The sequence below is a fragment of the Otolemur garnettii genome, unplaced genomic scaffold (genome assembly GCF_000181295.1).
Source record: "Otolemur garnettii isolate 467f Iridium unplaced genomic scaffold, OtoGar3 scaffold00045, whole genome shotgun sequence".
Classification (NCBI taxonomy): Eukaryota; Metazoa; Chordata; class Mammalia; order Primates; family Galagidae; genus Otolemur; species Otolemur garnettii.
Window position 1 is genome coordinate 3309269 of NW_003852440.1, and position 15619 is coordinate 3324887.

Below are 15619 nucleotides of genomic sequence, written 5' to 3' on the forward strand. Positions count from 1 at the left end.
ATTGGGCATCTATCCAGAAGAAAAAAAAAACTTTTACTATAAAGACACTTGTACTAGGCTGTTTATCGCAGCCCAATTTACAATCGCTAAAACGTGGAAACAGCCTAAATGTCCTTCAACACAGGAGTGGATTGGTAAGCTGTGGTATATGTACACTGTAGAGTATTACTCAGCCATCAAAAAAAATGAAGATTTTACAGCATTTGCAATAACCTGGATGGACACGGAACACATAATTCTTAGTGAAGCATCACAGGAATGGAGAAGTAAGAATCCTATGTATTCAACTTTGATATGAAGACAATTAATGACAATTAATGACATGGTGGGGCATGGGGGAAGGGGAGATCAGACAGAGAAGGAGCGACGGGGTGTGGGCAAAAAAAAAAAATGACTAATTATCTCACAAACTGGATTTAATTTTGATCAACGTATATTATTTAAATAACAATTTTTAATTCAACATGTCAATATGTTGTTTATCATATTGCATCATTATTCATCAGTGAAATATGTCTGTAATTTCCCCTTTATAATACTATATTTTTTCTAATTTTACTATCAGGGGTATCTAGACTAAGTAGAATGACTTTGAAGTATTTCTGTTTCTACCGTCCATAAGACTTGGCATGATCTGCTTTTTTTTTTAGAAATTATTTTTTACTTTTATATATATTTTTTAGTCATCTATTATTTTTAGACTTTGGTAAAAACATAATAAGGAAAAAATTTGTATTTTATCTTGTGTATTCTGTAACAAACAAGTAGTAATGATTATGTATTCAAAAAAAATTGCACAGCTCTTGTTAAAGCTATATTGATAGGTACTTTCTATTTTGGTTGCTGATACAATGCTATCTTTCTTTTTCTAATATTATTTTGTAATTCTTTTTTACATAGGAATATAATTAATTTTGTATAGTTATTTTGAAGTTAGCTACATTGCTGAATTTTTCTATTGTTTTTGGTAACTTGCAAGTAACTTGGTAACTTGAAGTAATGAAATTTGTATTTTTTTTACAAACCATTGGGATTTTTAAGTTATCATAATTGTATTAGCTAGGATCTTCAATTTTACTAGGAGTGGTGGTAATGAGTACACTTATCTCATAATTGATTTGTAGATAATGCTTTTGTTTCCTCATAAAATTGATACATTTGTCCCAATGTTATCTTCAATGATTCTGTCAGTATTTTGCCTATAGTTGATGTTCTGTAAATATTCATGGAATACAGGAGCCTGAAATTTAAAAAAAAAAGTCCATACTACCCAAACAATATACAATTTTAATGCAATCCCTATTAAAGCTCCACTGTCATACTTTAAAGATCTAGAAAAAATAATACTTCATTTTACATGGAATCAGAAAAAACCTCGAATAGCCAAGACATTACTCAGAAATAAAAATAAAGCAGAAGGAATCACACTACCAGACCTCAGATTATACTATAAATCAATAGTGAACAAAACAGCATGGTACTGGCACAAAAACAGAGAGGTATATGTATAGAACAGAATAGAGAACCAAGGGATGAACCCAGCTACTTACCGTTATTTCATCTTTGACAAGCCAATTAAAAACACTGAGTGGGGAAAAGATTCCCTATTTAACAAATGGTGCTAGGTGAACTGGCTGGCAACCTACAGAAGACTGAAACTGGACCCACACCTTTCACCATTAACTAAGATAGACTCTCACTGGATTAAAGATTTAAACTTAAAACACAAAACTATAAAATACTAGAAGAAAGTGCAGGGAAAAATCTTGAAGAAATCAGCACTGGCGAATATTTTATGAGGAGGACCCCCCACAGGCAATTGAAGCAACATCAAAAATACACCACTGGGACCTGATCAAACTAAAAAGCTTCTACACAGCCAAGAACATGGTAAGTAAAGCAAGCAGACAGTCCTCAGAATGGGAGAAGACAGTTGGAGGTTACGTCTCCGACAAAGGTTTAATAACCAGAATCCACAGATAACTCAAACATATTAGCATAAAAGAACAAGTGATCCCATCTCAGGGTGGGCAAGGGACTTGAAGAGAAACTTCTCTGAAGAAGACAGGCACACAGCCTACACACATATAAAAAAATGCTCATCATCATTAATCATCAGAGAAATGCAAATCAAAACTACTTTGAGTTATCATCTAACTCCAGTAAGATTAGCCCGCATCACAAAATCCCAAAACCAGAGATGCTGGTGTGGATGTGGAGAAAAGGGAACACTTCTACACTGCTGGTGGGAATGCAAACTAATACGTTTCTTTTGGGAAAATGTTTGGAGAACACTTAGAGAACTAAAAATAGACCTGCCATTCGATCCAGAAATTTTAATTCTTAAAAAACTCATAGGATAGGCTCAGCGCCTGTAGCTCAGCAGGTAGGGTGCCAGCCACATACACTGGGGCTGGCGAGTTTGAACCTCAGCCTAGGCCTACCAAGCAACAACTACAACAACAACAACAACAAAAATAGCCAGGTGTTGTGGTGGGCACCTGTAGTCCCAGCTACTTGGGAGGCTGAAGCAAGAGAATTACTTAAGCCCAAGAGTTAGAGGTTGCTGTGAGCTATAACACCACAGCACTCTACTGAAGGTGACATAGTAAGACTCTGTCTCAAACAAAAAAAAAAAGAATTAAAATTTCTTCTGGGTTGAGACACCATTATAATTTTAAAAAAAAAAAAACCTTACAAGACATTAACAAAAAATAACTGTTAATGTATACACATATTTTTACTGCAAGAAGTAGGACAGAAAAAGGAACAATATAAAATTTCCATCTGTTCAAAGCTTCTTCATAAATTTTTTAAATGAGTAATAGAAAGAATTCTACCCCTATGCTATACCTGTGCTACTTAGATTCCATCAGATATACCTTTTTTTTTTTGAGACGGAGCCTCAAGCTATCCCCCTGGGTAGAGTGCTATGGCATCACGCTCACAGCAACCTCCAACTCCTGGGCTCAAGCGAGTCTCCTGCCTCAGCCTCCCAAGTAGCTGGGACTACAGGCACCCACCACAATGCCTGACCATTTTTTTTGGTTGCAGCCATCATTGTTGTTTGGCGGGTCCGGGCTGGGGATTTGAACCTGTCACCTTAGGTGTATGTGGCTGGCGCCTTAGCTGCTTGAGCCACAGGCGCCAAGCCAGATATACCTTTTAAAGTAATACAATAATTTCATTAAAAAATGCCAACATGTGCTGGAAATTAGCTCTCTTGCAACTTTAAACTTAAAATTTTAGGTGATACCTTAAAACTGTGTAAGGCAGCACACAATTTCTAAAAAAAAAAAGTAGGATATATGCAAGTGAAAAACCTTAAAGACTCATGCTCTCAGACTTTTTAAAAGTACATACATACAAATCACCTGGAGATCTTGATTCTTGGTCTTGGAACTAGCAGCATTAGTATCACCTGGCCTGCAAGCGCTTTAGCAATGCAGAATACTAAGCCTTACCCAGCTCTCTAAGTCAGAATCCACATTTTACAAGATCTACACACAAGCTGCTCAGGATCAGTAGCAGCACTGGGCAGCAAGCCTAGAAAACTAACAAAACGCTTTGTCCTTAAAACATTTATTTACCAAAAGGAGGATTGTTTTCAGACTAAGCTCCCTTCCATCTCTCAAGCTTTCAAAGCTCAGACTATAAATTGACTTTTGAAGACTATACCTAAATCCTTAGAAAATATCCCACCTGTTTTCCAATTTAGCCTAATTACCTCAGGAAAATCTCTCATTTCATTCTCCAGTAAACAAAAGATAATCTTACCTGATGCCAATAACTTTAAGAATAAAAATTTTGAAGGAAAATAAACTTGTGCAAGGAATGAAAGGTACAATAAAGAACCAGCATCAAAATAACTTCTAATGCAACTGCTTGGATCTGGTAACATGTCAATCAGTCAACAAATATTTTTTGAGCACTACTGTGCGCCAACCACTATGCTATATGCTCAGCAGACACCTTTCATTCAGACTGGCCCCACTGCTTTTTCTAAGGGACATACCAGGTATGCCCTTCAAAATGCCAAAGATATCTACCAGCAAAAAAAATTAAATTAAAATGGAATAAAATAAAATAAAGTAAAATTAAATTAAAATAATATAGAATAAAATAAAATGTAATAAATACAGTAGGGGAAGAAAGTAAGATGGCTGATGAGAGGCAGCTTTTGACAGAGGCTCCTGTCCAGAGAGAGTGATGATGGATCGAACAGACTCAATGAAACTGAAGGTGGGGAGCTGAGCTAAGAAAGAAGATAGATAAGTACACATCATTTCTACAGAAGCAAGCTGCAACACCAAGAAAACAAATTCCAGGTACAAAGCAAATCTCCAAGAGGATCAGAGGCCTCTCCCCCAAGAGAGAGGCTGTGTGCTCTCTGCAAGAGAGCAGGGAGCCAATGACTTCTTATTTTATCCCATGGTAGAGAGCCACTGAACACCAGGCCTCCTTCTCCAAGGAGGTCCCACTTGTGAGCCTAGGAATCATCCTACCAGACATAAAATTGAGCAAGTATTGTCCCTGAAATTCTGAACTCCCAGTCCACCCTACCCCCCTCACTTGGTGGACTGGAGGCCTTACCCCTGCAGAGCCCAGAGTGGTAATTCCATGAGAGGCCTGGGTATTGTGTGGCCTCTGGAAAACAGCATGGAAACAGTGACTCAAGTGCAAATTGGGGGGCATGGGGAGAGGGACATGCAGGAGACAGAGAGGTGCCCAACAGTGGAGTTGCTGACGCCCCGGGTCAGACTTTGGCAGTACATTCTCCTGAGCCCATTGCTCACAGGAGGGAACTGGGCTTCAGCCTGAGTTGCCTGGGCAGGGTGCAGGGGCACTGACTGTACCGGAGAGAGAAACACGCAGGCGCACAGCAGTGGGCGGAGGCCTGATGGCTCTGGTCTGACTCTGGAGGTGCACTCTCCAGATCCTGTTGGCCATTGGAGGGAACTGGGTTTCAGTACCTGGGGTTTGCCAGGGGAAGCAAGTGGTGAGGGAGGAGATGCTGGCTCCCCTCTGACTCTGGTGGACATACCCCCCAGACTTCATTGCTCACTGGAGGGAACCAGGCTCCAGTCCCCTGGGAAAAAAGCATGGGGTTGCTAGCAGCAGTTTTGGCAGGGGGTGGAAGTGCTGACACCTCCAAACATACTCTTTGGCGGGTGCACCCTACCAATCCCATTGCTGACTGGAGGGAAACAGACTCCTACCCCTCGGATTTTCAGGAGGAAACTGCCTGTGGATCCCTACTATCGGGCCATTGGAGACACTCTGAACTCTCCCTGTTGAGCAGTGAATGTACTGCCCAGGACAATCAGACTAGAACTCTTGACCTGGGCTGTCTACTCAGGGACCCTCCAAGGTTGGGCAGTGCCTGTTTTACAGCGGGAGGGACTAATTCACCTCCTCCAGCTATTGCTGGTGGGAGGAAGGGAACCACAATTGCTTCTATCTCTCCCCAGCTGAGATTTCAGCCTAATACCACAACTCATTAGGATAGGATAGAGGCTGGCTGACTTCAAGACAGAACCTGCTAGCACTATCACACCAAGCAGGTCCTCAAGTCTCTGGCTACAGCTCTGAAAGGGACCTTTCCAAAGCTCTAGGGGAAAAGCCACAATCGCCAGTACCAGCTCATTGGTAAAGGGGATTAACTCCACTTCCGGGGGCCCTCGATCTAATCTCACCCTACCAGTTTTACTAGCCAAACTGTAGAAAATAATCATGGGCCAGAACCAGAAGACCAAAAGAAGAACTCTGCCAACATGAATAAAAGTAGATCAACTCCCCCAAGGAATGACAAAGGAGATATAGCAGAAGACGCCATTCGTAGACGAATGGATCAACTGTCAGAAATAGAATTCAAAATATGAATGGCAAATAAAATGAATAGAATGGAGGAGAAGATGCAAATAGAAATCCAAACATTACGGCAGCATCTGTGGCTCAAAGGAGTAGGGTACCAGCCCCATATGCTGGAGGTGGCGGGTTCAAATCCAGCCCCAGCCAAAAACTGCAAAAAAAAAAAAAAGAAAGAAAGAAAAAGAAATCCAAACATTAGTTCAAAAGTTGTCTCAATAAATTAATGAATAAAAAGATAAAATCACGAAGGACATGGACTTAACGAGAAAAGAGATAGCAGAAATCGAGGAAACAAAAAAGTTATTCAAAGAGATTTGAAATACAGTAGAATCCAACAATAATAGAATTGAGCAGGCAGAAGAAAGGATCTCTGAAATTGAAGACAATGCTTTTGAACAATCCCAAGCAGTCAAAGAGGCAGAGAAATGGAAAGCAAAGACTTATCATTCCCTGACAGAGTTGTGGGATCACTCCAAAAGATCAAACATATGACTTATAGGAATTCTTGAAGAAGAAGATGGTCCTAAAGGCATGGATGTGTTACTCCAAGGATTATGGAGAATTTCCCAAGCATTGCAAGAGATACAGAATTTCAGATAGTAGACAGTTTCAGAACTCCAGCACAACTCAATCCAAATAAAGCATCTCCTAGACACTATAATTAACTTTGCCAAAGTTAACATGAAGGAGAAAATTCTGCAAGCAGTCAGTCTTAAGAAAATCATTACCTACAAAGGGAGAATTAGAATGACTGCAGATCTCTCAGCTGAAACTTTTCAAGTCAGAAGAGAATGGTCACTGACCTTCAATCTCCTTAAAAAAAAAAAAAAAAAAAAAAACTATCAGCCCAGGATCCAGCTAAACTGAATTTCATTTGTGATGGAGAAATCAAATACTTTACTGACATACGCATGTTGAGGAAATTTGCCGTAACTAAACCAGCTCTCCAGGAAATACTCAAACCCATTTTCCATAATGACCAGCACAATTTATCAAACCACACCTCGCCTCCACAATGGTGAAAGAATTAAAAATATACACTGGACCTTTGAAAAACATGACGATCAAGTCACTACCATACCTCTCAATTCTCTCAATTATTGTGAATGGCTTGAATTGTCCTCTAAAGAGGCAGAGGTTGGCTGACTGGATACAAAAACTCAGGCCAGATATCTGTTCCCTACACGAGACTCATCTTACCTCTAAAAGATAAAAAAAAAATGACTCAGGGTGAAGGGATGGATATCTACAATACAGGTAAATGGAAATCAGAAAAAAACAGGGGTTGCATTCTATTTGCAGATACAAAAGGATTTAAACCAATAAAGATAAGGAAAGACAAAGATGGATACTACATATTTGTCAAGGGATATACTCAACATGAAGAGATTTGGATATTTAACATTTATGCACCCTACCAAATGTTCCTCAATTTGTTAAAGCAAATACTAGCAGATAAGAACAATTTGGTATCTTCTAGCACTATAATAGTTGGATATTTTAATACCCCTTTATCAGTTCTGGAGAGATCCTCCAAGAAGTAACTAAACAAAGAAATAATAGACTTAAACTTGATCCTAGAACAAATGGACTTTAACAGACATCTATAGAACATTTCATCCTAATAAAACTGAATACACATTCTTCTCATCAGTCCACAGATCATCTTCCAAAATGGATCATATCTTAGTACACAAATCTAATCTCAACAAATTTAAAAAAATAGATATTATTCATTCCTTATGTTGTCTTGGACCATCAGGAATAAAAGTTGAACTCAATAGCAACAGAAATCTTCCTACTCAAGCAAAGTCATGAAAACTAAATTATCTTAGGCCACATGATAACTGGGTCAAAGATGATAAGAAGGAAATCATCAAATTTTTGTAACAAAATAATGAAGAAAGATGCAAATAATCAAAACTTGTGGGATACTGCAAAGGCAGTACTAAGAAGGAAATTTATAGCATTAGAAGCCTTCATCTAGAAAACAGAAAGAGAGAAAGCCAACAACCTAATCTCAAGCAACTGCAAAAAGGAAAACAATCCAATCCCAAACCAGGAGAAGAAAAGAAATACCCAAACTTGGAGAACTAAATGAAATTGAAAACAAAAGAATCATTCAGAAGATGAACAAAACAAAAAGTTGATTCCTTGAAAAGATTAACAAAATTGATAAACCTTTGGCTAGCCTAACCACAAATAGAAAAGTAAAATCTTTAATAATGTCAATCAGAAATGATAAAGGAGAAATAACAGCAGATATCACAGGAATTCAAAAACTCCTCAATGATTTACTATTAAAAAAAACTCTATTCTCAGAAATATGATAATCTGGAGGAAATGGACCAGTACCTGGAAGCATACCATCTTCCTAGACTCAACCAGAAAGATTTAGAAATTTTGAATAGACCTATATGAAGCACTGAAATAGCATCAATGATACAAAATGTCCCAGAAAAGAAAAGTCCAGGACTAGATGGCTTAACATCAGAATTCTACTAAACCTTTAAAGAAATAGTACCTATATTACATAACCTTTTCCAAAACCTAGAAAAAGGACTCCTCCCATCACACTCTATGAAGCAAATATCACCTTAATGCCAAACCAGGAAAGGACCCAACAAAGAAATATCTAGTGATAGACCAATATCATTACTGAGTATCAATGCAAAAATCCTCCATAAGATCCTAGCAAACAGAATTCAATGACACCTCAAAAAAAAAAAAAAAATTACACACCATGATCAAGTCAGTTTTATCCCAGGGTTACAAGGCTGGTTCAACATACATAAATTTATAAATACAATAAACCACATAATAAAATAAAAAACAAAGACTATATGATTCTCTCAATTGATGCAGAAAAAGCTTTTGATAATATCCAGCATCCTTTCATGATCAGAACACTTAAGAAATAGGCTTAGATGGGACATTTCTTAAACTGACAGAAGCCATCTACAGCAAACCCACAGCCAATTATCATATTGAACAAAGTAAAATTGAAAATATTTCCACTCAGGTCTGGAATAGACAAGGATGCCTTTGTCTCCACTGCTATTCAACATAGTAATGGAAGTCCTAGCCAATGCATTCAAATGGGGTCAGAGAAGGTCAAACTCTCACTCTTCACAGATGACATGATTTTATACCTGGAAAACGCTAGGAACTCAACTATAAAGCTCTTAGAAGTGATCAAGGAATACAACAGTGTCTCAGGATACAAAATCAATACTTACAAATCAGTAGCTTTTATGTATGCCAAAACAGTCAAACTGACAACATAGTCAAGGACTCTATCCCTTTTATAGTAGTGCCAAAGAAGAACCTGGGAACCTACCTGACAAAGGAAGTGAAAGATCTCTATAATGAAAACAACGAAACCCTGAGAAAAGAAATAGCTGAGGATGTTAACCAATAGAAAAACACACCAAACTCGTGGCTGGGAAGAATCAACATTGTTAAAATGTCCATACTACCCAAAGCAATCTATAGATTTAATGTAATCCCTATCAAAGCACCAATGTTATACCTTAAAGAGCTTGAAGAAATATCACTTCATTTTGTATGGAATCAGAAAAAAACCTCGAATAACCATTACGTAGAAATAAAAACAAATCAGGAGGCATCATGTTACCAGACTTCAGATTATACTATAAATGTATAGTGATCAAAACAGCATAGTACTGACACATAAAAATAGAGATGCAGATATATGGAACAGAATAGAGAACCAAGAGATAAATCCAAGCACATACTATCATTTGATCTTTTATAAGCCTTACAAAAACATACATTGGGGGAAAGATTCCCTATTTAACAAATGGTGCTGGGAGAACTGGCTAGTGACCTGTAGACGACTGAAACTGGACCCTTGCCTTTTACCACTAACAAAAATTGATTCTCACTGGATAAAAGATTTAAACTTAAGACATGAAACTATAAAAATACTAGAGGAGAGTGCAGGGAAAATGCTTGAAGATATTGGCCTGGGAAAATATTTTATGAGGAGGATTCCCCTGGAAATTGAAGGAACACCAAAAATATATCACTGGAATCTGATAACGCTAAAAAGCTTCTGCACAGCTAAGGACACTTTGTAAAGCAAACAGACAGCCTTCAGAATGGGAGAAGGGCTTCCAACCAAAATCTAATAACTAGAATACACAGAGAACTCAAACTAATCAATAAGAAAAGAACAAACAACCCCATTTCTTTGTGGGTAAGAAACTTTTCTAAATAACTGAGAAAATACCATGAAGGCTATGTTAACCAGTTTGGTGAAAATATTTCAAAATGTATATAAAACCAGCACACTGTACCCCATGACTGCATTAATGTACACAGCTATGATTTAATAAAAAATAAAAATAAAAAAGAAAGAAACTTTTTCTCAAGAAGACAGGCACATGGCTTACAAACACATGAAAAAATGCTCATCATCTTTAATCATCAGAGAAATGCAAATCAAAACTACTCTGAGATATCATCTACCTCCAGTAAGATTAGCCCACCTCACAAAATCCCAAAACTTCAGATGTTGGTGATGTGGAGAGAAAGGAACAGTTCTATACATTTGGTGGGACTGCAAACTAATATAGCCTTTTGGGAAAGAAGTATGGAGAATTCTCAAGGAAGTAAAAGTTGACCTACTTTTACTAGGATGCAGTATCACTACTAGGTATCTACCCAGATGAATGAAAATCATTTTACCACAAAGACATTTGCACCAGAATGTTTACTGCAGTCCAATTCACAATAGCCAAGTCGTGGAAGCAGCCTAAATGCCCATCAACCCAAGAATAGATAAACAAATTGTGGTATATGTAGCATGAAATAGTATGCGGCCATCAGAAAGTGGGAGACTTTACATCTTTTATGTTCACCTGGATGGAGCTAGAACATATTCTTCTTAGTAAAGTATCTCAAGAATGGAAAAAAAAGTATCCAATGTACTCAAAACTACTATGAAACCAATATATAAACACTTACACATTCATATGAATGATAAAATACAAAGATAATCCAGAAAGAAAGAGAGGAAAGGCGGGGGCAAGTGGAGGGAGGGTACTTGGTGGGATCTCACCTAATGTGCACAATGCAAGGGTACATTTCAAAACAACTAAGAGTACATTATAAATGTCCTACCACCAAAATAAGTAAATGAGGTGATGGTTAAGTTAGTTTGATTTAAGCATTTTACACTGTATATCAAATCATCACACTGTACCCCATAAATGTATACAGTTATGATTTAATAAAAATTAAGTTTAAAAAATCAATATAGTAATTGTTAGACTATTTTGTTTTCCTGTTATGGTTAACTGCCAACACAATGTCAATATTACTTGCAAGCATTTTCTCATTACTGACAGAATATATAGGTTTAAAAGCTATCTGTAACATATGGAACATTTCTAAGCATGTAAATTCTGGTCTTAAACCTAACTGCTTACAAGCTCTCCGTAGAATACTTATGACAGAAACACACCCAGGTATACCTTAACTAGCCAGAAATTTAGATTATTAGTAAGGTGAAGTAGCACTGCCTCTGAAGTATCATGCATTTAAACCTGCCTTAAGTCATGGGCATTTGTCTACTAAAAATAAAATGAAAAGAGGAAAGGAACTATTATTTTTCAATACCACTATGCATGAGGCTCTATGCTAGGCACTTTACATGTATTCACATTATTAAAATACACCCAGTAGTTATAAGTATAAGTTTTAAGATCAGATAGACCCATGTTTGTCTTCTGATACCATCAGTTAAGAGTCTTTTTCAAGATTCAGTTTCTTCATATCTAAAAATGCCTTACACATAGATTTACTGAGGACTAATTTACTAAGATCATTAAATAAGATAATATTATATTTAGAATTAAAGAAAAATGTAAGTTAAGTTCATTTAAAAATGCCAACAAGAGGAGAGAAGGCTGGGCTAAGAAAAACATATTTGAGGGCAATAAAAGTGCTGTTTATGAAATAATGTCTTTTGCAGCAACATGGTTAGAAATGGAGAATATTATCCTAAGTGAATTATCTCAGGGATGGAAAAACAAATACCACATTTTTTCACTTGTAAGTGGGAACGAAAGGGTGGCTATATGGTCATACAAAGTGGTATAACAGACATTGAAAACTAAGAAGCAGGAGGGATAAGCAATTACCTATCAGATATAATATACACCACTCATGCCACGGGTACACTAAAAACTCTGACTTCATACTGTACGATCCATCCAAGTAAAATCACATGTACCCCTAAATCTATCAAAATAAATAAATAAAAGTGCTGGTCCAAATGCACTGCCACGTCTATACTACCCAACACTCCAATCATACAGATGACTGCTTCTTTTGTATTTCCTATAGGGAATTTATCCCATAGAAAAATTTGCCTGTATTTACATTAGCTAAAAAATGAAGGGGAGGCTCAGCACCCATAGCTCAGTGATTAGGGCACCGGCCACATATACTAAGGCTGGCAGGTCCGAACCTGGCCCATGCCTGCTAAACAACAAATGACAACTGCAACAAGAAAACAGCAGGTGTTGTGTCGGGCACCTGTAGTCCCAGCTACTTGAGAGGCTGAGGCAAGAGAATCACTTAAGCCCAAGAGTTTGAGGTTGCTGTGACCTGTGACACCATGGCACTTTACCAAGGGCAACATAGTGAGACTCTTTGTCTCAAAAAAAAAAAAGGAGGAGGAATATTCTTCTCTAAAAAACCTACTGCACAATCAATTCTATTAGGAATAATTTCAATGCAATTCAACAAAAACTTCTTGAAAACTTCCTAGTTACACTCTTCTCAATGACAAAGATCATACCTTCTTCATCTACAAGTCTTTAATATTCAGCCAATGCCAGAGATGAAAGAATTCAGTAAGTATTGCTGGGGGAAAAAAAGTGTATCTACTGGAATACAGATTATCTATAATTAATTCAAAGGCAAATGAGTCTTAAAGAAAAGAGAATCTATGTCTTGTGATTGCATTTGTTTATAGCCTAAAACGTCACATATTTCTATTGTGAAAATTAAACCAGTGTGGCTGTTCACTTTCTAACAATCTTGAATCTTACCACCTGCTTGCATTAAAGTTAAAATGGTTTTATATTATTTTACTTACCCACAGTTTCTACATAACTTTGAAGCCAGGGAAAATGCATTCCTGTACCAGAGAGTATAGACATTTTCACCTGGCCATCCTTTGTCACAGGCCTTGCCAATTCTTCACTGAAATTATCCATACCTATTACAGAGAATATCAGTTACTTTCTGTACATCTTAACCCACAGGCTTTTGAGTCGCACAGAAAACAGCCATCTTTTTATTTGGTAAAAACCATTTGATCAGCAAAATTCATCATACCTCATAGTTCTTTTAAAGTAAAGAAAAATGATTTTAATTGTGTCAGCAACAGCCAAAATGAATAATCCATTCAAAAACAAAAATACTGAACCATTACTATTTCAAGCACATACAAAGATAAATAGAATATTGCCCCTCAAAAAAGAAAACCTCAAGTTTAGAGGAAGAAACAGCATAAAGTACAGTAACAAAATTATATGACAAGTACACTAACAGCTAATATTTACTGGGCCCTTACCATGTACCAGGCATAGACATGATGTAATCGAATCCCCATAGCAAATTCTGAGCTAGGTACTATTATTTTCTTCCACGTTAAAGTTGAAAAAAATGAGGGGCATAGTGAAATTATGTAATCTGTTTACTGTCACAAAAAAAAAAAAGGCGAGGGCAATATTCTAGGAAATAGACCACCTAACTACTCAGCATGATTGGAATCCGGTGGGTAGAGAAGGAGACGCCAGGCAATTAGAACGGGTGGTGGGACATGAACCTAGAAAGATAACTGTACGTGCCAAGGTGAGTTTGGACTTAAACCTCAAGATGCTCAGGGTCCCTCTCCCTCATTTCCCGTATAAAATCGAGTATTCGTGCCGTTCATAACATCTCCCAGAATTCCTCCAAGTTTCCCTCTTTTCTGCATTCCCACAGCACCATCCGAGTTCGCCATACCTGCAAACTCAGTCCAGCTTACTGCATTAGCTCTCTCAACAGTTACCCTGCTTCTTCATATTAAAGTCAGGGTACGCCTTTTAAAATTCAATGCTTTGGTTAGAAGCATGAACTTTAAGCCACACTTGAACTTGAATCCGACCCCCTGTGTATTCTGAGGAGTAGTTACGCAAGTCCTACCTCCGCACATCCTCAAAGACTCAAATTCGAGTCAGGCAGTTGCCATGGTAACCTAACCTTCTCCCCTGGTTCTCAGAACTCAACGAGGTTTCAGGACATTAGAAAACAACAGAAGAACACTGAGAAATCCTAATACTTTCGCGTTCCATTAAACCACGGACGATTTCCGCGGCACTTACCTGCCTGAAGCCAGATTTCCTCCGTAAAGCTAAACTCACTCTGCAGACTCCGCAACACGCGACGAAACCTGAACCGGAAGCGAAGTTAGACAGCGCTAGGTATGAGCATGCGCAAACCCGCCTTGAGCGTCCCGGTGCGCAGACGTAGCCCCACCCCTGACTCCTCCTTCTGCAGAGCCGGATGACGTGAGCCTCGCCCCTGCCCTGAAAGTGACCCAGGAGGGGTGGGTAGACCATCTCTCTTCCATTGGTTTGGCCCGAGTGTTACGGTTGTGTCTGTCTTAGTCAGACAGTGGGAGACTTCATTACAAATGGAAATCAGAGCGAAGGTGTGGAGTTGGACCAAGGGAGCGGTGAAAAGTAGATGCACCTTGCCCGAGAGAGTAACTGTGCGGGGCGCGCCTCGCAGGAGGACTGCGCGAGCGGAGACGAGGCTGGTGGCTCCTAACTAGATAAAGTCACACATACATAATCTTTTAATTGCTTCCTCGAAAGTTCTTTTCTCTGTTATTTCAATTTTAGCTTTAATTGACCCAACTGCCTTCTCCATGGGGCAAGCATCTCTTTATCTTTCTCAGCAAAGGTTATTCTGTGGACCTGTCTGGGGTCAACTTTAATGAGAAACATTCACAAAAGTCTGTGAAAAGGTATCTCAAGTAAAATGGTTAAAATCATGTGACATGAGTGACAGGTAAGGAGTTCTAGGGACGATGGCGCTGGAAAACGGTCAGAGACCCGAGGGAACACAATATGCTTCTCCAGTGTTTGGAGAGCTCATCTGTGAAAAACAAGTCAGACAATTTTTTCACAGTATCAAAGAACAGAGTAGGACTAATGAGTGAAAGCTGAAGGGAGGCTGCTTTAAAGTCATTGCAAAAAAGAATTTTGTTCACAAATAAGGCTGCGTAAGTAACATAAGCTCCCCCAGGAATCTCTGAGCTTCCTGAGAGTGAACCATGTGAGTAGTGTCAGAGGGGAGCTTAAAGAATCTAGTAACAGTTCGTGCATGGGTTCCTTAAAATGCTTCATTTACTTGATTCTGTGTTGTCTTCATAAACAATATGTAGTAGTTATGGGCGTGCAAGAAAAAGTTCCATCTGCCCTTAGTTCTTGACCTCACCCAAGCCTGTACACTAACTCTACCGACAAGCCTAACCTAAATGATGATATGGTCCATGAGGATACACATGAGATATCAAATCATTAGCTTCTTCTAGTCTAAAGGTTGACCTGGCTACATTTCTTCCCTTGGCATGAGGTAGAAATTCACCAAAACCAATCCAGAAGTGATTTGGATAAAAGCTCATGGTCTCCCCAAAATAAGGAAGAGTGTTTTCATTCTC

General features: G+C 38.3%; 1 protein-coding gene across 1 annotated transcript in view; it reads right to left on the reverse strand.

Annotated features, from left to right (window-relative positions):
* Positions 1–14331, reverse strand: part of TAF1A (TATA-box binding protein associated factor, RNA polymerase I subunit A) — a 51451-nt gene extending 37120 nt beyond the window's left edge. Inside the window, exons 1-2 of the mRNA XM_012805865.2 lie at positions 14277–14331; positions 13004–13126 (exon numbers count right to left, since the gene is read on the reverse strand). Coding sequence (XP_012661319.1) covers positions 13004–13124 — 121 coding nt within the window. The 5' untranslated portion in view covers positions 13125–13126; positions 14277–14331. The remainder of the gene's footprint in view (positions 1–13003; positions 13127–14276) is intronic.
* Between the last annotated feature and the right edge of the window lie 1288 nt (positions 14332–15619).